This window comes from Pelodiscus sinensis, chromosome 27 (assembly GCF_052426305.1).
Source record: "Pelodiscus sinensis isolate ZL-2025 chromosome 27, ASM5242630v1, whole genome shotgun sequence".
Taxonomy (NCBI): Eukaryota; Metazoa; Chordata; order Testudines; family Trionychidae; genus Pelodiscus; species Pelodiscus sinensis.
This window is the reverse complement of record NC_143078.1, coordinates 16,652,903-16,675,547: the sequence shown is the minus strand read 5'-3', so window position 1 is coordinate 16,675,547 and position 22,645 is coordinate 16,652,903. Positions and strand designations below refer to the sequence as shown.

General features: G+C 53.6%; 1 protein-coding gene across 1 annotated transcript; it reads left to right on the top strand.

Annotated features, from left to right (window-relative positions):
- The first annotated feature begins 3,439 nt into the window (after positions 1-3,439).
- On the top strand, positions 3,440-21,013 carry SARS1 (seryl-tRNA synthetase 1). The gene is made up of 11 exons (XM_075909941.2): positions 3,440-3,632; positions 12,181-12,251; positions 12,599-12,679; positions 14,188-14,346; positions 15,065-15,208; positions 15,808-15,963; positions 16,172-16,393; positions 16,937-17,066; positions 19,010-19,171; positions 19,848-19,973; positions 20,318-21,013. Exons 1-11 carry the CDS (start codon positions 3,497-3,499, stop codon positions 20,473-20,475), a joined length of 1,545 nt encoding a protein of 514 aa, XP_075766056.1. The 5' UTR covers positions 3,440-3,496; the 3' UTR covers positions 20,476-21,013.
- The last annotated feature ends 1,632 nt before the right edge of the window (positions 21,014-22,645 follow it).

The window sequence follows — 22,645 nt, the reverse complement described above, 5'->3', positions numbered from 1 at the left end:
GCAGGCTCAGGGACTCCCCAAAGGCAGGGGGGCTGGCCCTGCAGCAGCCCAGGGCAGCACCCCTCAGAGGTGCCCAAGGGTGCATCAACACAACTCAGCCCTGGGTTCTGGGCTGAGCTCTGCCCTGGAATGTCACTCAGTGGAGCCCTAAGAAGGGTGAGTTTGACCCCTGTGGCCCAGCTCTCTCGCGCTGCATTGGCCTGGAGCGAGCACTGTGCAGTTTAGAACAGGTCTCTTCTGTTATACTACCAATCACAAACAATGTGTTTGAACGCGCCTTGTAGCAAGATGACATGTTCATGCTGCTTTTTCCAGAGGCTGGGGGGGGGCGGGGGATGTTAATTGCCATTTCAGTCAGTTCTACCACTGGGCACAAGACCAGCGGACCTACTCCAGAGAGTCCTTTGAAGTCATGGAGCGCCAGCCTTGCTGAGTGTGGATACAGACACACTCGTTCCTTGCCAACCGTTGCCAAAGTAACAATCTTCCTTGTTAACTGTGCGTCATCTTAGTTCACTCTCTGACCTAAGGGGGGCGGGAAGGGCTGGGTTGGCTCCAGTGGAAGAATTGAAACTCTCCCAAGCAGGTCGGGGTATGCTTGGCAAAACAGTGAACCCCCCCCCCCCCCACCAATTAGCCCTCCCAGCTGCAGTGATAAACTGGGAGCCTGAGAACAGTCCCTAAGTGCAGCCTTAGCACTTCTCAAGGTGTGTTTGAGTGGGGGGGGGGGGGGGGGGGTAGGGTTAAAGTATTGTTCAGGGACTAGATGTCACACATTTTTATACCAAAGACAGCTTCTTTTGTGACTGCACATTACATATGAGACTTGATAATCAATAAACCTATCACTTCATCCAGTTCATTCACTTCATCCAGCTGTCATCTGCAGGGCCGGATTAAGGGGAGAGCTGGCCGGGCAGCTGCCCGGGGCACCAACCTATGGGGGGCACCTGATTTGAAGTGGTAAGGGGTGCCGTGTGCCCGGGGGCAACTATGGCTCAGTCCGGCACTGGTCATCTGAAAAAGTGGATTGTGCCCACAAAAGCTCATGATACCATCCACATGTTTTGTTAGTCTTTAAAATGCTACCAGACCATTTGTTGTTTTTTAAGTTTTTCCTGTTACAGACTAACTGGGCTACCCCCTGAAACTTCATCCAGTGTCTGTCAGCACTGTGCAGCCAAGGCGCGGGTATACACCCACAGTGGGGCAGGATCCAAAAAGTCCATTTCTGGAACTGATGATAGGGGTGAGGGAGGAGGGACAGGGCCGGCTCTAGGCACCAGCAAATCAAGCAGGTGCTTGGGGCGGCACATTTCCAGGGGCGGCATTTCCAGGTAAGCAGCCACCCCTGGCAATGCCCCGACCCGCCCTGCCAATTTGAAAAAGCCGCGGGAGACGCCACTACCTGCTGCACAGCGCTGGCACCATGCATGCCCGGAGCCTGCTGCCCACCCTTTGCCTACTGCTGCTGCCCGGCTCCGCCGCCTACCATCGTACCCCTCTTTCATACGGTACCTTGGCCCCTGCCGCGGGGCTGGAGGAGCTCGGTCCCAGCCAGCTGGGGAGCTGAGGCGTCTACTTTCAGCCCGGAGAGGGGCGGAGGGGAGGGTGGGGAGGACGGGACCAGTCCTGAGCAAAGGAGCCGGGGCAAGGCAAGGAAGCTGGGCCGAGGATGGTGCTGGCGCCCAGGGACTCCTCGCAGGCTGACACCGTTACGCAGGGGGCAGTGCTACCCCCGCCTGTGCGCGCCTCTCCCGCCGCTATCCCTGCAGCTGCTCCGAGCTTGCACGGGGGTCCTGTGCCCGAGGGCAGCTCCCACTTGCTACTTCACTTGCAGGTCGGCTAAAGGGCTCTCCCGGTGCCGTCCCCAGCTCCAGCAGCACGTGAAGGACTTTGGCGCCCAGGACTTGGGGCCAGCCTATTGTAGGCAGCACCCCGCTGGGCGGCAGGACCAGCCATGGGGACTGGCTGTGGCAGAGAAACCTCTGTTGGCCTTATGTGAGCTGGGACCCGCGGCGGGGGGTTGCAGAGCTAGCGAGGTACCCCCCTGCCTCCAGCCTGGAGCTGGTGGAGAGCTGTGGAGCAGCATGCAGACTGACTGCTGCCCAGCCCCGCTCTGCCTGTCGCTGCTGCTGCCCTGGCCACATCCTGCTGCTGTTGCCAGCAGCCGTGAGGCGGGCGCTGCGGGAGAGGGAGAAAAGTCGCAGGGGGAAGAGACTGCCGCTGTCGGTGTCCCCAGCCCACGTTTCCCCCCGCACCCTGCAAGCCGCACACGGCGGGACTGAGCCCCTGCCCGGTCCTCAGCCCACCTGGACCCGCATGGCTCCCTGGTCATCGGCTCCAGGCAGCTCAGCAACGGGCACTCCTGTGGCATTAAAAGAGTCTCTAGGGGACCGCTGTGCAAGAAAGGCTCGCGCCCCTGGTAACTGGTGCTGCTCATTCCCTTCCAAGGCCAAGCAGGCCCCCTAGCTCTTCAAGGGAGACCCCTGAGGGAATTTGTCAGGCACTGGCCCCCGGGTAGCAGGGGCAGGGAGAGGCGGGGATGCCCAGGGCTGTGGGTCAGGAGTGAGGGGCACTGGTAGGACTGGGCTGTGGGGTCTGTGGGTGGGAGTGAGACACTGGCAGGGCTGTGCGGTGGGGGCTGTGGGTCGGGAGCGAGGGGCAAATTTTCTGGTTTCATTTTTTTTTTAAATTTAAAAACAAAACAAACCATTGTAAAGTGCAAACGTGTAAAAGCCAACAAAAAAAGCAATGTGGGGGGGGGAGGGAAGCAAAAAAATTTTTGCTTGGGGCAGCAAAAAACCTAGAGCCAGCTCTGAGGGGCGAGGACACCCTGCGGCTAGGCCCTTTGGGGTCACGACATGCCACGCACAGCACGGGACAGCAAGCAGGGGCCAGCTCTGTGCTTGGACTAGGGATGTAACAGTGTAGTCAATTAACTATTCCCTCTCCCCCACCCTTGCTGTGGCTCTGCATTTAGAGTGCCCCAAGCGGGCAGGCAGCACAGCTCAGTCCTGGCTCGGGGATCTGCTCTGCATTCAAGTGCAGTAAGAGAGGGGAGGCAGCCCAGCTCATGTCTGGCTTACGCAGAGCCCGGGGGCTGCACCTGGTGCTGCTGCCTCCTTCTCACAAGCACCAGGCTACAGGCAGCTTGTGCGGGAGGGGAGGTGGTTTTTAAACTGGCTCCCCTTGCGGACCAGCTCCCGCCCGGCCCCCAGGGGCTGTAGGACCGACTGGCCGACCGCTCCCTAGCGGGTCTCGAACACGCCGCGCTGGCTGCAGCCCGTGCTCTTGGCCAGGGGACCAGGCTGGGCTGCAGCGCCCCTGCGCGGCCCCTCCCACCTGCTGCAACCTTGGCGCGGCGCATGCGCACTGACACGTATTCCTACGCAAGCGCCCAGCGTTCCGCTTCCGGTCTCATGTGCGCGAGAGCCGCAGTGCCGCGCATGCGCAGTGTTGCTGCAGCCTCCCTCAGCGCTGTGTCGCCGGCACCATGGTGCTGGACCTGGACCTGTTCCGCGCCGACAAGGGCGGGGACCCCGGCCTCGTGCGGGACACGCAGATCAAACGCTTCAAGGACCCGGCGCTGGTGGACGCGCTGGTGGAGGCTGACGGCGCTTGGCGGCGATGTACGTTCCGGGCCGGCGGCCCCGCCAAATAGGGTCCGCGGCAGGGCGGTGCGCATGCGCGAGGATCCCCGCGCTCGGGGGGGGGGGGAGGAGGGAAGGGAGGGAGGGGTGTGCGGGGGGGATCCCCGCGCTCGGGGGGGGAGGAGGGAGGGGTGTGCGGGGGGGGATCCCTGCGCTCGGGGGGGGGGGGAGGAGGGAAGGGAGGGAGGGGTGTGCGGGGGGGATCCCCGCGCTCGGGGGGGGAGGAGGGAGGGGTGTGCGGGGGGGGATCCCTGCGCTCGGGGGGGGGGGGGAGGAGGGAAGGGAGGGAGGGGTGTGCGGGGGGGGGATCCCTGCGCTCGGGGGGGGGGGGGGGAGGAGGGAAGGGAGGGAGGGGTGTGCGGGGGGGGATCCCTGCGCTCGGGGGGGGGGGGAGGAGGGAGGGGTCTGCGGGGGGGGATCCCTGCGCTCGGGGCGGGGGGGGGGAGGAGGGAGGGGTGTGCGGGGGGGGGATCCCTGCGCTCGGGGCGGGGGGGGGGAGGAGGGAGGGGTGTGCGGGGGGGGGATCCCCGCGCTCGGGGCGGGGGGGGGATCCCCGCGCTCGGGGCGGGGGGGGAGGAGGGAGGGGTGTGCGGGGGGGGATCCCCGCGCTCGGGGCGGGGGGGGGAGGAGGGAGGGGTGTGCGGGGGGGGATCCCCGCGCTCGGGGCGGGGGGGGAGGAGGGAGGGGTGTGCGGGGGGGGATCCCCGCGCTCGGGGCGGGGGGGGAGGAGGGAGGGGTGTGCGGGGGGGGATCCCCGCGCGCGGGGAGGGGAGGAGGGAGGGGTGTGCGGGGGGGGGGATCCCCGCGCTCGGAGCGGGAGGGGGGAGGGGTGTGCGGGGGGGGATCCCTGCGCTCGGGGCGGGGGGGATCCCCGCGCTCAGGGCGGGGGGGGGAGGAGGGAGGGGTGTGCGGGGGGGATCCCCGCGCTCGGGGCGGGGGGGGAGGAGGGAGGGGTGTGCGGGGGGGAATCCCCGCGCTCGGTGCGGGGGGGGATCCCCGCGCTCGGTGCGGGGGGGGGGGGGAGGGGTGTGCGGGGGGGGATCCCCGCGCTCGGGGCGGGGGGGGAGGAGGGAGGGGTGTGCGGCGGGGGATCCCCGCGCTCGGGGCGGGGGGGGGAGGAGGGAGGGGTGTGCGGCGGGGGATCCCCGCGCTCGGGGCGGGGGGGGAGGAGGGAGGGGTGTGCGGGGGGGATCCCCGCGCTCGGGGCGGGAGGGGGGAGGGGTGTGCGGGGGGGGGGGATCCCCACGCTCGCGGGGTGGCTCTGCTGGTGCCTTGCATCTCCATCGTCCCATCCAGCCCCCCCCATCCTTTGCAGGCTGTGAGGGTGACAGCGGTTGTCAGTGAAGGACCATGCCTCAGGTACCAGTGCCCCTAGCAGGGCAGGGCTGTCCTGGCTCCCTTTGAACTGCTCAGGGAGCACTGCCTGCTCCCCCTGAGATGTCCCCAGGAACTGGGAGCCCTTTGAGGCAGCACTGCAAGCGCCCTGCACAGCTGGGGACAGTATCTCCCAAGCCGGCAGTGCGGAGCAGACTGCGGAGCGCCTCTGCTTCCAACTGAAATCAGTGGAGCTGCTGTGGGTGAGCCCTCCATAATCTGGACCTTTAGGAGTATAAAAATACCCACACTGTGTCAGACCAAAGGTCCATCAAGCCCTAGAATTCTGTCTGACAGAGACCAGTGCCAGGTGCCCAAGAGGGAAGGAACAGAACTGAGAATCATCAAGTGATTCCACCCATCCCCAATCTCTGACAAAGAGAGGCTAGGGGCACCATTCCTACCCTTCCTTGCTAATAGCCGTTGGTGGACCTAACTGCCATGAATTTATTATCTGACTCATTGTCATTTGTCATAGCTCACTTCATTGTTGCTGCCTTAGGTAGGAGCAACCTGACTTCTTCAGTGTGGGTAGTATGTGACTGAGTGGTTTTCAGACTTTGAAATCTAGTCTTCACAGTGGCAGTTTAATTCTGTTTCACGCTGCTTCAATGACACATGACTTCTGCATCCCGTCAAACCAGCTCTATAGCCCCTGAGAGCTGTGGTATTCTACTATATATTTGAGAGCACTTGTGTGTTAGTCTGTCTGTGAGACTGTTTGTTCAAGTATTGCTCCTAAACATTAAGAACTAGAACCACTAAATTTGGTAGGTAGCTTCCTCTTATCATGATTTAAGCAAAGTAAGCGTTTGGTTGTGCCAGGACAATGGGATGTGCCTGGAATATGATTTTTTTCTTATAAAACAGAAACAGGCGGATCTGCTAGCAAGCAATTATGCTGTATAGTGACCACAGGGGGACAGCCAGAGACCAGAGAAGGGGACCAGGATAGCTATAACCCCATATGGGCAGCGGGGGTGGAGAAATGGACAGCTACTATATATTTGAATGAGTTTGTCTGCTTGTGTGTCTGTCTCCCAGTCAAGGGACATGCACCCTCCACTAGCTGTGCCTGCTGTACCCATGGATAAGTGCTTCTCACCTGGTCCAAAGCTGCTGCGGTGATAGGGGGCTGGGGTAGCCCCCTCTCCTCAGGGCAGCCTGCATACTGAAGAAAAAACAGTTATTTGAGTTAAGGACCTAAGCAATGCCACTTAAATCTTCTAGTCAGAAATATTTGACAGATTGGAACCCATCTTTTGACTGCCTAAGGCATTGACTTCACCAGTTCCTGAGATTACTGGTGATTATGTTGTAAGTGAAGTTTGGGTTAAGGAGATAAAAAGAATAGTAAGAAGTAGGTGATTTTTAGGATCTGATATGTAATGGTTCACCAGTCCTAGAAATCCTTTGCCAGACCAGTACAGGTAGTTTTGGGACCAGTAAGCTTTTCCCAGTGCTGGTCCTGGAGTTGTGACCAGAGAAAGGAAATAAATTATGTTTGGGAAAACCTCACATGGACTGAGAATAGACAATATGAAACCTTGTGTTTCACGAGTTACTTGTTCCACCTAAGTTTATGTATTTGTTGAATAGATAATAAAAATCTGTAGTAGGGCTCACAGTTCCTAGGATACACAAGCTTATGTTGCCAGGCATCTTTTAGCAATAATTATTAGAAAGTGAAGCCAAAATGAGGCATCTTTAAATCCATTTTCAAGCAGAGGAACCTCTTTCCTTGTTGTGGAAAGAGGGCTGGGCTAATAATACACATTATTAGACAGTGCTGTTTGCTGTCAGCATGCACTGTATTAATGTTTTGCATATCTGTGCTGCACTGCTTAAATGCAGACAGTAAGGCAGGAGATTGCTGTATTGTGGGTTGAAGACAGTTTTGCAGTTGCTTTCCACAGCTTTGGCAAATGAGTACTTTGAGGCAAGAGAAGCCTTTCTGCATTCAGAAGTTGTGCTGTCAATATGTGTTGGCATTTAAATCAAGAGATCACTATTTGGCAGGCTGCTGCTCAGAGATTGGTGGTTGCAGTCTGATGCAATCCAGCTGCAATTGGCATAGAGACTGATTCATTAATGCCGCAGATCGGAAGTACTGTGTTGTTCACTGGTTTGCACTCCCTGGTCTCTGGAAACGCAACTTTATATTTGTGAGAAGGACTGGAGGAATTTGCTTTTTGGTTTGTCTGCTGATGTTCCTATCATTTGGAGCACATTGGAAGAATATCATTCAACCTACACAATTTTTAAATTGGTCACCAGTATAAATCTGAGCCTAATTCTTGCCTGAGCAATCTCAAAGCACATCACACATTTGTTAAACTCCTGTGCATAACTGTTACCAGTATATACAAGTGTGAACTAGACTTCAGTTAGCTACAGTACTAGAGGAAGGTGACCACCAATGAAGTGCAGGATGGTGCTCTTTAGCGGTGGCCCTCAACCTGTCCAGACTGCTGTACCCCTTTCAGGTGTCTGATTTCTCTTGTGTACCCCAAGTTTCACTTCATTTAAAAACCGCTTGCTTATAAAATCAGACATAAAAATGTCACTGCTCGCTGTTACTGAAAATTTGCTTCCTTATCATAATTTTTACCATATAATTACAAAATAAATCAATTGGATTATAAATATTGTACCTATGCCAGTGTGTCGTTTATCAAGCACGATAAACAAATCATTGTATGAAATGTTAGTTTATGCCGTTTCTCTTGTGTTTTTAGCATAGGCTGTTAAACTAGGCAGATATCTAGATGAGTTGATGTATCCCTGTACCTCAGTGTGCCCCAAAGTACACACACCCTTTGCTGAGTACAACTTCTCTTAAGCAGCATTTCCTAAATGTGGCTACAGCTATAGATTCCTGAGCTGGAGATATGGAGGGAGGCAAAGTAGCAACAATTCCCTGATGCTCTTGGATGCACTGCCTTGGTTTTGGTTGCTGGGGCCACCAGCAAAGGTTGGTCTCTGCCCCCCTCTGGAGACATGTGGGGACACAACTGATGAGTTCCCCACATTCCCAGGGGTGGTGAGGCTCAAGTTTTGGCCCTCCCCCCTAGGGTGGCAGACTGTGGTGGTGGGGCTTCAGGCTCCAGTCCCCCATTGCCTCCCCCGACCCCCCATTCAGGATTTAATTTGTCCCCAGGGTTGGGAGGGCTGAGTAAGTCTTCTGTGAAAAACTGATACTTGTATGTTTGTTAATATCACTTTTCACGATGGACTTGGACTTGCTAGCAATAAATAAATTACTATGATTTACTCATGTATACATACATATTTATTTGTTTTTCCTAAAGCTAATTACATATTTTAAGGAAAGTGTGAGAGAAGCAAGAGTTGGTGGCTGCACTCTGAGGCCACCAAAAATTATCCTGAGAACCCCTGCTTTAGAATCTAGCAACTGTTCTGATCCTCTTCTCTCTCTTGCACTTAGGTTCCAGCCAAGGTGCAATTCTTAGGCTACATTAATATCTGCCTTTAGTTCAGGCCTGGGCAAAATACCCTGCATGGGCTGTATCTGGCCTGCCAAGCCACCAGATTTGGCCCGCAAACACAGAAAGAAGCCCCCAGCAAACTCCCTGCTTGCCTCCTGTATGCTACTGAGAAAAGCAGCCATTGCAGGGCTCTGTTTGAACAGTTGTGAGCCTGGGGGAAGGAGAAGAGGCTTCATGTGCTGCTCCCACTCCCAGCACAATCCCAGATTCGTAGCTGTTCAAAAATCACATAGTGTGTGCAGCCGGGGCAGGGCAGGCAGGGAGTCTGCTTGAGAAGACTGCTGCTGGGAGTCAAGCAGGTAAATCTCCCAGCCAGAGCCTGTTAGGCACCCCAACACTTTGCACACCTACCCCACATAACTCAATCCCTCTGTCCCCCTCCTGCTCCCATATCCCCTTTCAGATGCTGCATCCCAGTCCCCTGTCCCAGATCACAACACAATCCCCTGCAACCCTCTCCTGAACCCCAGTCCCCTTTACCAGGTCACAACTCCTTCTTGCCCAAGGTCACAACACAAACCCCTGAACCCTAGTCACCATTACCTCCTTCCCCCAAACTCCCTCCCAGACCCCACACCTTCTCCTGCACCCCAGTCCCTTACTGCAAGCTCCCTTCTGCACCCAGCCTCCATCGCATATCCCACACCTCCTCCATTAATATGGAAGATCCTTTGACCACTTTCCAAATTCTTGGAGTGGCCCCTCCATCAAAAATTCATAGAATCATAGAATACTAGAACTGAAACGGACCTCGAGAGTCATCAAGTCCAGTCCCCTGTCCTCATGGCAGGACCCAGTATCATCTAGACCATCCCTGATAGATGTCTATCTAACCTACTCTTAAATATCTCCAGAGATGGAGATTCCACAACCTCCCTGAGAAACTTATTCCAGTGTTTAACCACCCTGACAGTTAGGAAGTTTTTCCTAATGTCCAACCTAAACCTCCCTTGGGCAGTTTAAGCAGTTTCAGCCCATTGCTTCTTGTCCTATCCTCAGAGGCCAAAGAGAACAATTTTTCTCCCTCCTCATTGTGACACCCTTTGAGATACCTGAAAACAGCTATCATGTCCCCTCTCAGTCTTCTCCTTTCCAGACTAAACAAGACCAATTCTTTCATCCTTCCTTCATAGGTCATGTTCTCTAGACCTTTAATCATTCTTGTTGCTCTTCTCTGGACCTTCTCCAATTTCTCCACATCTTTCCTGAAATGTGGTGCCCAGAACTGGACATAATACTCCAACTGAGGCCTAATCAGCACAGAGTAGAGTGGAAGAATGATATCTTGTGTCTTGCTCACAACACACCTATTAATGCATCCCAGAATCATGTTTGCTTTTTTTGCAACAGCATCACACGGTTGACTCATATTTAGCTTATGACCCCTAGATCCCTTTCTACAGTACTCCTTCCTAGATAATCACTTCCCATTCTGTATGTGAGAGACTGACCGTTCCTTCCTAAGTGGAGTACTTTTTATTTGTCCTTATTAAACTTCATCCTGTTTACCTCAGACCATTTCTCCAGTTGGTCCAGATCATTTTGAATTGTGACCCTATCCTCCAAAGCACTTGCAACTTCGTATCATCTGCAAACTTAATAAGCGTACTCTCAATGCCAATATCTAAATCGTTGATGAAGATATTGAACTGAACCAGTCCCAAAGCAGATCCCTGCAGAACCCCACTTGTTCTGCCCTTCCAGCAGGATTATGAACTGTTAATAACTACTTTCTGAGAACAGTTATCCAGCTAGTTATGCACCCACCTTATAATAGCCCCATCTAAGTTGTATTTGCTTAGTTTATTGATAAAAATACGTGAGACCGTATCAAACGCCTTACTAAAGTCTAGGTTTACCATGTCCACCACTTCTCCCTTATCCACAAGACTCGTTATCCTATCAAAGGAAGCTATCAGATTGGTTTGACAATTATTGTCCTCTGCTCTAGTTAGCAAGTTTCTTATCAGTTTTAAGCCTCCCTCTGTACAGCCCTGGTGGAAAGGGAGTAGGTACTTTCTCTTACCCAGGAGGCTGTGGAGCACAGGTGTAAGATATTGCATGGAGGGAAGGAAGTTCATGTTTACTGTACCCTTTTCCCAAGTCCCTAACTAACACCGAGGTGGCTTGGTCTTTGCTGATCTAACAGGCCCCGGATTTTCGTGTTTGAGCTCTCTAGTCTGTTGAATACTGGTAGTTCTTGCATCTGCTCTTGCTGCTTCTCGCTTTCCCAGACAGTAGCAGAGGAGGGAAAATGAGCTAGTTCTTGTCTGTTTCACTTGTTTTCCCCAAAGAGCTAAATATCAGTGAAAATAACTAGTCTCTTGCCACTTACACTCTGCAGCTGCTTGGGAAAGCTGAGCAGAGGCCACGGAGCTGTCTCTGGGGGCTCTGGTCCGTGGTAACATTGGAGAGCCTGTCTTAGCTAACATGAGAAACTGGAGAGAGTTCAAATGAAAACTGGCATATTTTCTGGATTCTGGGTGAGGTGGGAGGGGCGCCTCCCTCTCTTGCCATAGGAAGTTTTCTGCTCCGTGCTGACCAGTGAGAAGTAGGAAAGTTAGCAAACATTTATTTGTGTAAATGTGTAACCGCTGTATTTTTCAGCATTTACACGCAGGGGGCCCCTCAGCCCCTTCCTGCTGCCTCTGATACAGAGGCAGTAGTAGGGGGGGAGGCAGTTCCACAGGGGCTGGTATGTTCTGGGAGACAGCTTGAAAGCCGGCTGCCAATGGGTACCGTCTCCCACGTGCAGCAGCACAGGGGGCAGGCAACACTGTGGGAGCCAGCATGCACGGAGAACCTACCTAAACTGGATCTCCGCATGTATCAACTCCTGCCTGCCCCCACCCGCACTAGTACAGAGGCAGCAGCGCAGAGCAGGGGAATGCAGGCAGCTTGGTGGGAGCTAATATGTGCAGGGAGATGGCTTAAAAGCTAGCTTCCCATGGGCACCAGCTCCCCCCTCCTCCCTCCCCCCTTGCTGCTTCTGATACAGAGGCAGCTGGGGGGAGGGGGCATATATAGCCATTGAGCCCAGGCTTATTGGTTAATCATATAAACACTTACACACTAACATCCGTAGTGTGAAAGGATTGTTTTCAAGTCCTGGCCACTTATCAGCTACAGCATAAAAACACCTTCCTCACTTCAAGGACAAAGTGAACATTTTAGCTTCCCATTTTATCTAAATCATTGCACTGGGCCAGAAGGTGAGTGGAACTTTCCGTAACTGAATTAAGCCCTCCAGTGACTCCTATGAGGTAGCAACTACTGCTTTAGTTTTATAGCTGGGAAAGTGGAGGGGCTGACTTGCCCAAGGGCATGCAGTGAGGCTGTGGCAGAGAGGAAAATCTCTCAACTCCTATTCTAGCTGTGATGCCATTCTTTCCCTCCAGTGTTCTTGAGAGCCTGCTCAGAGCAAATGTCTTCTCTCTTCATTTTGCCAACTTTCTGAATAAGGTCTGTAAAGCTAATTGAAGCTAAGAGGGAATGAATTGTGTATCTAAACTGTTTGTGTCTATGATATGTCACATGCAGGGGTCACAACTTACTAACTCAACAGGTTTCTGAATCTGCTCACAAGTGTTTAGTTTCACTATGGAGATCGCTGGTTAATTTTCCTTCCAATGGTTCCTTTCCAGGCAGATTTCGTGCAGACAACTTGAACAAACTGAAGAATCTGTGCAGCAAAACGATAGGTGAGAAAATGAAGGTAAGAGAGATGAGCGCTGTGTTTGTTAGCACTGATATGGTGCTATTTTTAAAGGAGTATAATCTGTCTCATCTTCCTGCTGTTGATGACCTCTGGTAGGAAGGAGTTTGAGAACTTTTCACATGTTGGCTGGACTGCCAAAGCATTGAGCTCGTTAGAAGAATTCACTACCCCGCATAGTCTAGCCATTCTGTGTCATGCTTTGAATCCGCTTCATAAAATGGAGTTTGAAATCCTTTCCTGGGTCCCCTCTTCCCAGTCCTGACTTCCCAGGTTGCAGCACCTGTAGTGCTTGCAAAATATGTTTTCTGTGTGCTCACAGTTCTTCCTGATTCTTCCCTTTGCAGAAAAAAGAGCCCGTGGGTGACAATGAATCCGTACCAGAATATGCACAAAATCTGGATGGCCTCACTGCTGACATCTTAGCGGTGAGTTTGCTTTCACATGGTGCAGGCGCTCTGAACAGTGACCACTGCATTTTCTTTTATTTCACCATCTTCCAGGCTGAAGTCTGACTATCTGTACTCCTGCAGTCAGAGATTTCCAGCAAAATCAGCCTGTGCTGTGAACCTGTTGGAGCTTGTTAGCTAGGCAGGGTTAGGCTGAGACATCTCTGAGGAACACACCAAATTGCTGTTGGTGATTCAGTCTGTACAGAACCATTGTCCGTGCCTGGAGACAAGGAGCATTGTGCTGCCTGAGCTGAAATGTGAATACAGGAAGACTCAAACTGGACTAGTCCCCTGGCTTGTTTGCCAGTTATGGCTTTAGGAAACATTCAAGCAAGAGGTATATTATTGTGCCCAGAACTCAGTAGTATCCGCTATCAGAGCCAGATATTAGCACCAGAGGGGATGTTCAGCGCCTTTCTTAATCTTAAGAATTTGGCAGTGAGTTCCACAGTTTAATCACACACAAGAAAAAGTATTTCCTTGGATTAGTTGTGGATTTGCCACCTCCCGGTTTCATTGCACATTCCTCTAGTCTTGTGTTGAGACGGGGAGAACAGAAGCACCTGATTTCCCTCCTAGACCAGTTGTTAGTTTTACACACTTATGTCCTGGTCCCTTATTCCTCTCTTTCCTAAGGTAACAACCCCAGTTTCTCCAGTCTCTCTTCAGATACGTTTTATCGTGGCCATTCTCTGAACCCCTTTAATCCTGCAATATCTTTTTTGAGATGGGATGGCCAGAACTGCACACAGTTTTCTAAATGAGACATGCTTCATTTATGTAATGGCATCGCTATATTTCCCTTATGATTCACCGTCTCTCTTCTTTTGTATCTCAATATTTTATTTGCTTTTTGGACTGCATCTGCACAGTAAGCAGAGGGTTCCATTGAGTGGGCTTATGGTGGTGCCCAGATCCCTTTTCTGAGTTGATGTAGTGAATTTAGAACCCTGTAAGGTTTATGATTCATTCAAATTATTCCATCCAAGTGTCTATCAACATTTAGCTCCATCTGCCTTTTTGATGCTCTTAAGTTCCTCTGAAGTCCTCACAGGATTGGGCTGATCTAAGTAATTGTGTCATCTGTACGTCACTGCTCACTCCATTTCCAGATCACTAATAAATAACATCTGCCATGATGAAAAGTGACCATTTAGTCCTGCTCTGGTTCCTGCCTTTTAGCTGATCCATGACAATATTGTCTCTTGCTCTGTGATGACTTAGCTTCTGTAGTAGTCTTTTGTGAGGGACTTTGTCAAATGCTGTTGAAAGTCTAAATAAATTCTCAGATGAATCTCCTTTATCCAGTATGTAGTCAGCAAAGTTTATTTGATTATTAGTGAAACCTCTGCAAAAAGTCATACTGGTTAGGCAGAGATCACAGGAGTTTTTTACGTACAAAACTTCTTTGGCCCTTTTTATGGGCTAATTTTCCCTGTTTAAGCTGTGCAGTGGTGACATTCTCAGTGATTTTTGTGTAACAGAGTCTTCAAGTAACCCAGATTAAGAAAGTTCGTATTCTCATTGACGAAGCCATCCTGAAGTCCGATGCAGAGCGTGTGAAACTGGAGGCAGAACGCTTTGAAAGCCTCAGAGAAATTGGAAACCTCCTCCACCCCTCTGTGCCCATCAGCAATGATGAGGTAGGAGCTGAATGCATACCTGCTATGTGGATGGTGTCTCTGGCAGGTTTGGGGAAGTGACATACTGTCAGCTTGAAGCAGGCAGACACAACACATCAGAGAGACTGCAGAGGGGCAGTGGGTGAGGTGCCTGCTGAGATCGGGTAGAGAGGAATGGAACCTGCAGTACAAGACAGGGTGTGCTGCAGCAAGGGAGCTCATTGAGCACAAAGATCAGCTCAGACAGTGTGACTCTCCACCATTGTCTGGAGCATACAAGGGAAATGTAGGCAGAACCAAATGCTTAGGATCTGCCTTGCCCATTGCATTTGCCCAGCAAGAATGCTTAACACCAGGTTGGGCCAGCAGCCAGGTGACATCATAATATGCTGCTGGCAGGATCAGCAGGGGGTTCTGAGCTGTGTATCTTCTTGCCAGGATTTAGTTGCTGTGTCGATTGCTGAGCCAGTCCCAGGGTGAGGGAGTCCCCGGAACAGCTGTGGCAAGTGCTCCGACAAGTCCGTACTTTGTCAGACCTCACTGGGAAAGGGCTGAGGCCTGGCCTTTGTGGGGAAAGAGAGGGAAAAGAACGAGGACCTGCCACTCTTTGCACTCCTTACCTGCACAACACAGTGGGTCCAGGGGTCTGCATGTCGTGCTGGGCCTCACCTCGCTGTGACCGGTGTGAGAGAAGACTTCCAAGGGAGCTCCAGTTTTCTTTCTCTTGCCTTGCATGCAGGATGCCGATAACAGAGTGGAGAGGGTCTGGGGAGACTGCACAGTACGGAAGAAGTATTCCCACGTGGACTTGGTGGTGATGGTGGATGGCTATGAAGGAGAGAAGGGGGCCATAGTAGCTGGAAGCAGAGGGTACTTTTTGAAGGTGAGAGCCCTGAGCCCCACACCTTCTTCCTATGTTCAAGCAACAAGAGGAATGAGACAGAAACCTGCTGCTTTCCTGCCCTTTGTGCTGTACCTCTCACTAATCCTGCAGTGGGCACAAGTGCCTTTCCTGAGGCTGAGTTTGGTTGCTGATGGTGTACTAGGCAGAGGAAGGGAGCAAGCCACGTGGTCTGCTTGACCAGTGGAGCTCAGCCTTGTGTTAGCTTTTTAAAGACAGCTGTATGTGCCACCATTGACGGTGGGTGTCGGACGGGGCTAGTGGTGGTATGACTAGTGCTGCATGTCTGATGCTAAGCATGTTTTCAGCTCAAGGTGCTCCTTGTCATGGCTCCGCATAAAACATACTGGACCAAGACTTGCAGGGGATGAGCCCAACGCCATTGTTTGTCCTCGGGTACCATCAGTTTGGGCTCCTTTTCCTGTTCTCTGTGTTCTGATGATACTTAACTCCTTTGGCTCAGTTCTCTAAGCTGAAATATTGTAGGCGCTTCTGGCCTGGTCATCCGAGGCCACTCAGTACCTCTGGAATCCAGCCTTACGGCTTTCATGTGCCCTGAGAAGCTTGTCTTGTTTCTGTAGGGTGCCCTGGTTTTCCTTGAGCAGGCACTGATCCAGTATGCGCTGCAGACCCTGCTTAGCAAAGGATACACTCCAGTCTACACCCCCTTCTTCATGAGGAAAGAGGTGATGCAAGAGGTGGCTCAGCTCAGTCAGTTTGATGAGGAACTGTACAAGGTAAGCTGCAAGGAAGGACCTGGGCATCTTGCCAGCACACCAGATATGGTTTTCCATTAGCCTTTGCCATGGCAAAGGATCCTATTAGCCTCTGGCTCCTGCTATTCCTGTGGCCCAACTCTGTGTTGCGGAGACAGTCGCATATGCTCACAGGTGTGTGGTCTGCTCTGGTGTGCTGACAAAGTGCTGTTCAACTCCCGGTCTCCAGGTTATTGGCAAGGGCAGTGAGAAATCCGATGACAGCTCCATTGATGAGAAGTACCTGATTGCTACCTCTGAACAGCCAATTGCAGCTTTGCACAGGGATGAGTGGCTGAAGCCGGAGGACCTGCCCATCAGATATGCTGGGCTGTCTACCTGCTTCCGACAGGAAGTTGGCTCACACGGCCGTGACACCAGAGGCATCTTCCGAGTGCACCAGTTTGAAAAGGTAAAGGGACGCGCTGCTCACCAGTTAGCGCTGAGATGTTTGCAGGATGCTAGCAGACAAAAATGGGATTGTGGGCTTTTCTTCCAGTTCGAAGGAACTTTAGCAGAGGCGTCTTCAGTGTGTGATCAGGGTTCAACGTTCTCAGCACAAAAGTTATTTGGGAAGCGGCCTCTGGGTGGTGTTGTGATGTGCTGCTGTGGGCAGTAGTTGACTTGTCCCTTGCTGGAGGTGGCTGCACACTGGGAAGTAAAGTTGTTACAGATTTGTAAGACTCGAAGGTCCTTTTGGCTCCTTAGGCGTCTCAGTATAAAATGCTGGCCTGCTATCATTCCCTGTTGCCATCAGTTTGGTACACTGGAATTCCACGAGACAGATACCTGAGAAAACATTCTCTGTTGAAATAATCTTGTCTTTTGGTTCCCATTCTCCGAACCTTGACTCCCCCATTCCTGGGCTTTGTCCCATCTCTGAGCGTCAGCAGACCAAAACATGCAGTCCAGCACTCTATGGGGGTATAGTTGCTTCTGTCTCTCTTCCCCCCAGATTGAGCAGTTTGTCTTCGCTTCGCCTCACGATGACAAGTCATGGGAGATGTTTGATGAGATGATTGCAACTGCAGAGGAGTTCTATCAGTCGCTGGGCATTCCTTACCACATTGTCAATATTGTCTCAGGTACAGAACTCTGCTCTCTTGGGCTCCTCTCCGTAGGGATAATCTGATGGGGCCAGCCTGCTGGTAAAGGACAGAGGCCAAGATGGGAATACAGTGGGCGGGGCAGGGTGTGAGGACTTTCCTGGCTTGGCTTCTGTCCTGTGGGCGAGCTTGGGCAAACCTCTGCCTCTCCTGTGCCGTCAGTCAGACTGGAGGAATTAGGCCCTGGACTCAGCCGCTGCACCATACAGCTAAAGAAGCCCCGTGTTGAGTGTCCCATGGCCCTGCTAGAAGCTGTGGTTGGAAAGGAGCCTAAAGAGATCGCCATGCAGTAACATCTTAGGAACATACACTGCAGTGGTTGTACGCTGGCTCCAGCCCGGCAGCGCCCTGCCTAGCCATGCTCAGCAATCGGCTTCCTCAGGGATCATGGGGGTGGAGAACTCATTTGGGCTCTGTAGGAAATTCTTGACTTCTATTAAGTCTGAAATGACAGGTCCCTTCCTCTAGGGCAGGAACTGCTGTGGCCTGCTAGGAAGATCAGTGTGGGCTACACAGGGAAATCCAGGGGTGTGTGGATGTTAGGCTGAGAGTGTCAGCTTGGTCCATGTGCTACACCCTGGGTCTTCTCTTGTGCTTTCCCCTTGAAGTGATTCTGTGCTGGGTGCTGAGCTAGCATAGAGCAGTGGAGCCCTGATTGGAGAATACGTGTGCCAGGGCCGGTGTCTGGTCTGTCTCCTCCCCGAGCTAGCCAGGGACAAGGTGCTGAAGAGACGCTGTCTTGTCTGTGAGAGAGGGAAATGCTGTGTTGTGCCTGCATCCTCTTCTGGCTGATGGAGAGGCAAGCTCTAAGTGCCAGCCCCAGAGCCTATGGCAGGCAGGGAAAGGATGTCTTCACTGCCGAAGAACCCCTTAATCTGATGCTTAGGGTGTGGCGTAAAGCAGCCTTAGCCAGGAATCTGAGCCTGAAGCCCCTCGCACTGTGCGTGTGAGTGTGAGAGAGATTTGGCTGTCTCTTTAGCTCGGATGGCTGGTTCGCCAGGTGGCTCGGTGACAAAGCCCTGTAGGGTCGATGGGGCCGAGGAAGGTTTGAGAGTTTTTCTGTTGGCACAAGGACACCAGCTCCCTGAGAGAGGCCAGAGACTGCCAGACTATACCAGCAGAGCTTTGTTGGGGAGGGGGGGGGCAGTTCACTCACCTCTGCCCCTCACAGCTGCCATCTTTCTGTGCCTCAGTATGGCAGCACGCTGCGTAGGCCAGTGCCTTCTAGACCCGCGTTAGCGCGCTGTGCTCTTACACTCCTATCTCTTAAGGCTGGGCACTTCGGTGCCATGCTGCCTTGGTTATTAGCAGTGGCAGGCAAGTAATCTGGCTGGTCCCCTTGCCAGGCGGCGGCTAAGGACATGTCACTTAGCAGATCCTGCAGGCTGTTGCGCAGTGGTTGGTGCCTGAGGCTCCGTCTCACATTTCACTTATTCAGCCTTCGTTCAGTCCCGGTTAAAACAGACGCCGAGTTCTCTGCACGTTCCTTGTGCTCCGGAGCGGGAAGGGGGGGCTGCGAAAGGGTGTTTGCGTCCGGTCTGATCACCTCGTGGCCGGACCTCGGGACTAGCTCCTCCTCCCCTGAGGAATTAATGCTCTAAGCACCACCCAAGAGCATAGGCAGAGAGGGGCTGGAAGAGAATCTGCCCTAGGGCTAGGAGAATCCCCATTGCCCAAATATTAGTCTTCGTTGTGCCGCTGTGTCTGGGGGGCGAGGGGCAGGTTAAGGTGCCTGTCACCAGGGTTTCCAGGCCCCAAAACCAGAGCTCAGTAGTTGAGCAGGTAACCTAGCAGGGAGGGCTTTGACTTCTGTCCCTGCAAACTCAGTAATGGGCTGAGGATAGTATGCGGCACATCCTCCCTGCTCCCCTGGGGCTGCTGCCTCGCCCCCCAGCCCAAGTGACTGCTCCTCAATCTCGCAGGCTCCCTGAACCATGCTGCCAGTAAGAAGCTGGACCTTGAGGCTTGGTTCCCAGGCTCAGGAGCCTTCCGGGAGCTGGTCTCCTGCTCCAACTGCACAGACTACCAGGCCCGTCGCCTGCGGATCCGCTACGGGCAGACCAAGAAAATGATGGACAAAGTAGGTGGCATTTCAATACCTGCCTTTTCCTGTGTGCGCATCCTGGGGCAGCTGAATCACCATCTCAGAGCAGTTACCTCCTAGGCTCCTGCTGCTCCTGCTCAGTATCTGCCTGGCCAGCTGCTCTTCCCCCTGGAACTTTCCTCCAGAGCTCTCCCATTCACCGTCAAATGAACGTATTCCTTATGCCATCCTGGGAGAGCCATGCCCTTCCTTCCAAAGAGTACGATCCTTGCTGAGCAGCGTGCAGCCCTGGTCATTAGCTGCGCCAGGCTCTCTGCTGGTTCCCAGTTAGAGCTGGTCAGAAGATTGGAGGGAGGGGTGTCTTCTGCAGAAAATGTTAATGGAAAACTCTCCTCCCACCCCTTCAGTTTTCACTTTAAATTTCCATGGACAGTTCTGGGTAGATGGGATCAAATGTTCAGCTGTGTGAATCCTTTGGTCCCGCAATGAGATCTGGATTTGGAACCGCTGCTGTGGTGCTTCCTGGGAATTGCAGCTCACGTGCCTCCGGGTCCCCGTTTCCGTTCTGCGTTGGGCTCCCTGGTCTGATGCCTTGTGGGAGGAGCAGTCGATCTCCCCTCTGGGGGAGGGCAAGTAGCGCCTTAGCCAGCTGGTGTCCTGCAGGCCTTGGTGAGGGCTCCTCATCCTAGGGTCACTGGCTTTGTCTTTGCAGGTAGAGTTTGTCCACATGCTAAATGCTACCATGTGTGCCACCACTCGCACTATTTGTGCCATCCTGGAGAACTACCAGACGGAGAACGGCATCGTTGTACCGGAAAAGCTGAAGGGTTTCATGCCACCAGGTAAAACTTGGAACCCCCTGTGCATGGCACCCCTCCCCTGTGCTGTGCTCTGACCTGCCTAGCCCTGTCTGCACACGCGCCTGGCAGCACGGGCTGGAGAGAGGGTCTAGCAGCGGAGAGGTAGGGCAAGGTGGGATTCTGCCAGTTTTGCTTCCCACGTGACTGCTGCAAGTTCCCAACTAGGGAACCAGCAGGAGGGAGGCTGGGGCTGTGGGGAGTGGAGGAATGAGGCTTCGGGCCAGGACTTCCCTTGGTGAGGTAAATGGGAATGGTCCTCGGGCCTGATCTCGGCCGGGGGAGCCAGAGAGCTCTTGCCGTGGTAACTTGTCTGTATCTCTCCGCAGGGCTGAAGGAAATGATCCCCTTTGTGAAACCTGCTCCTATTGACCAGGAGTCGTCCAAGAAACAGAAGAAGCAGCACGAAGGAAGTAAAAAGAAAGCAGCCGGTGGCGATAGCGTCCTGGAAGGGCGAATGCAGAACATGGGCGTAAACGATGCCTAACCCCAGCTCCTTTGTCCTCCCTGAGCCAGTGAGATCTGATGCCTCAGGGCTGGGGGCTGGTCTCCTGGATCTCAGTCTCAGCTTAGTCACCAGCTGACTGCATGTCCTGGGGAAAATCACTCACCTCTGCTTCATGTCCCCTGCTGGAGCATGGCATGGCACTAACTCCCCTGCCTTGCAGGGTGCCAAGGCTCCGGCACAGGGGAGGTGGCAAGCACTCGCAGGGCCAGCTGTTCTTCTCCCCAGAAGCCATGTCCCTTACATTGTGGTTGTCAGCCTGTGGAAAGGGCTTCTCCAGGCCCCCTAGCCTGATGGGAGGGGCTGATGTCCTGGTTGTGCTGGCAGCAGCCCCTGCTTCTGCACCTGAACCCCCAGGGTGAGGAGATGAGAAGAAAACCCCAGTTCAGCTCCTTTACCCTGGGTGATATTGCTGTACCCAGTCTGTCCACGTGGGTGTGGGATTGTCTGAGTTGATGCAGTACAATAAAGCAATGTGGGGAGACTGCCAGCCTGGCCAGGTTCCTCACCCTGGGCTCTATGGGCTTCCTGATGCTTTGTCCCTGGGGCTTAGAACTGTCCGCTCCAGTTCCCCGGCGGGTAAGTGAACTGAGGTTGCTCAGCACTGACTTCTTAGCGGGCCTAGCCCACTGCCGAATCCCTGGGCACCTTCAGCTCCCCAGGAGAGCGCGCCCCTGCCTAGGGCTGCCCAGTGGGCCAGGGTACAGCTTCTCTTTCCCTAGTGGGTGAGAGCTGGAAATGCAGGTCTGTGCATCCTCCAGACCATGCTGCCTCTGGTGGGGTGTTGAATGTGTCGCAGGCTGAGGCCTTCATGGATGTGGACACTAAAGGGCAACTCCAGCTGGGTCTTCTCTGTGCACAGAGTGGTGCTGTTCATTAATTGCTGCAGTGCTCAGAGGGGAGTGAAGTTACTAATGAATCCCTGCCAGAGCCCACCCGCGGGCCAGGGATAAAAATCAGCCTCCTGTTTTAGCAGCCAGGTGCTGAGCTCTCCCATCCTGGGGCTATGCTGTGCTCCACTCATCCGGCTGAGCTGGGTTCCAGTACTAGTGTCAGTTGGGCCTTGTGGATCGACGTCTCCCCTCTCTACCTTCCAGGCATCCGGCCACCTGTCCTTTGCATCCTGAGCCCTGCGTCCCCACACCACGCACACAGCTGCAGCGGGGGAGCCGATGGTGCAGCGCCTGCCTGGACAGCAGGAGACATGACAGTGAAATAAGGGTTGCAGGGCCTGGAACCAGGGCTGCATTGGACCCTCTGTTCAGTATCCAGCGGAAGTGGGGTTCTGTCCCCTGCCTGTTTTGCTGCTTTATGATTGGTGGTAGGAAAGTGCCAGGCTGGAGGTGGCCATATTACTGCACAAACTTCAGCAGGTGCAGTTTCTTCCCTCTGCTTTTACCTTCCGATTGGACGTCCTGGGAGTTTCTGGGCTTGGTGGGGCTAGAGATGTGGAGGCCAAGCTTTTCAGCCCGTAATTGAAGGGGAGATGCATGGGGTTAAAGGGGCTAACACAGACTTTCCTCCAAGTTCCTGGCTGAACTCCAGTGTCTGTCAGCACCTGTCCCTCTGAGCCTCAAGTTTAACCCTCCCCCCACTAAGGATGGTTGATTTCCCCATCCCCCACTACCTGTATCAGAGGCAGCAAAGGAGCGGGGGGGAAGAGAGGGTATTTAAAGAGGCAGTGCCACACAGAGCCTGTACCCAGGCTCTGTGCGGCCCTTTCCCTTTGAAACGCTGCAACACCAAGTGGAGCCCAGGGTCAGCTGCGGACTCCCTAGCTGACCCTGGGCTCTCTGTGGCATTTCCACAGAACCCAGAGTCAGCTGGGGAGTCACCAGCTGATCCCGGGCTCTGTGTGATGCTGCTGCTTTGAAATGCCAAGCAGAGCCCAGGATCAGCTGGGGAGTCGGGTTCTGGGGAAATGCTGAACTGGAGCCCGGGATCAGTCCCCAGCTGACCCTGGCTCCATGTGGCATTTCAAAGCAGCAGCACAACATGGAGCCCAAGGTCATTGGGGATCTCTTGAGTACCCAGCTGACCCCGGGCTCATTCTGCGCTTCTGCTTTGAAATGCACAGGAGCCCCCTCTGGGGCCTCTTGTACATTTCAAAGCTGGCAACCATGTGCAGCCCAGGGCCAGCAGGACTTCCTGC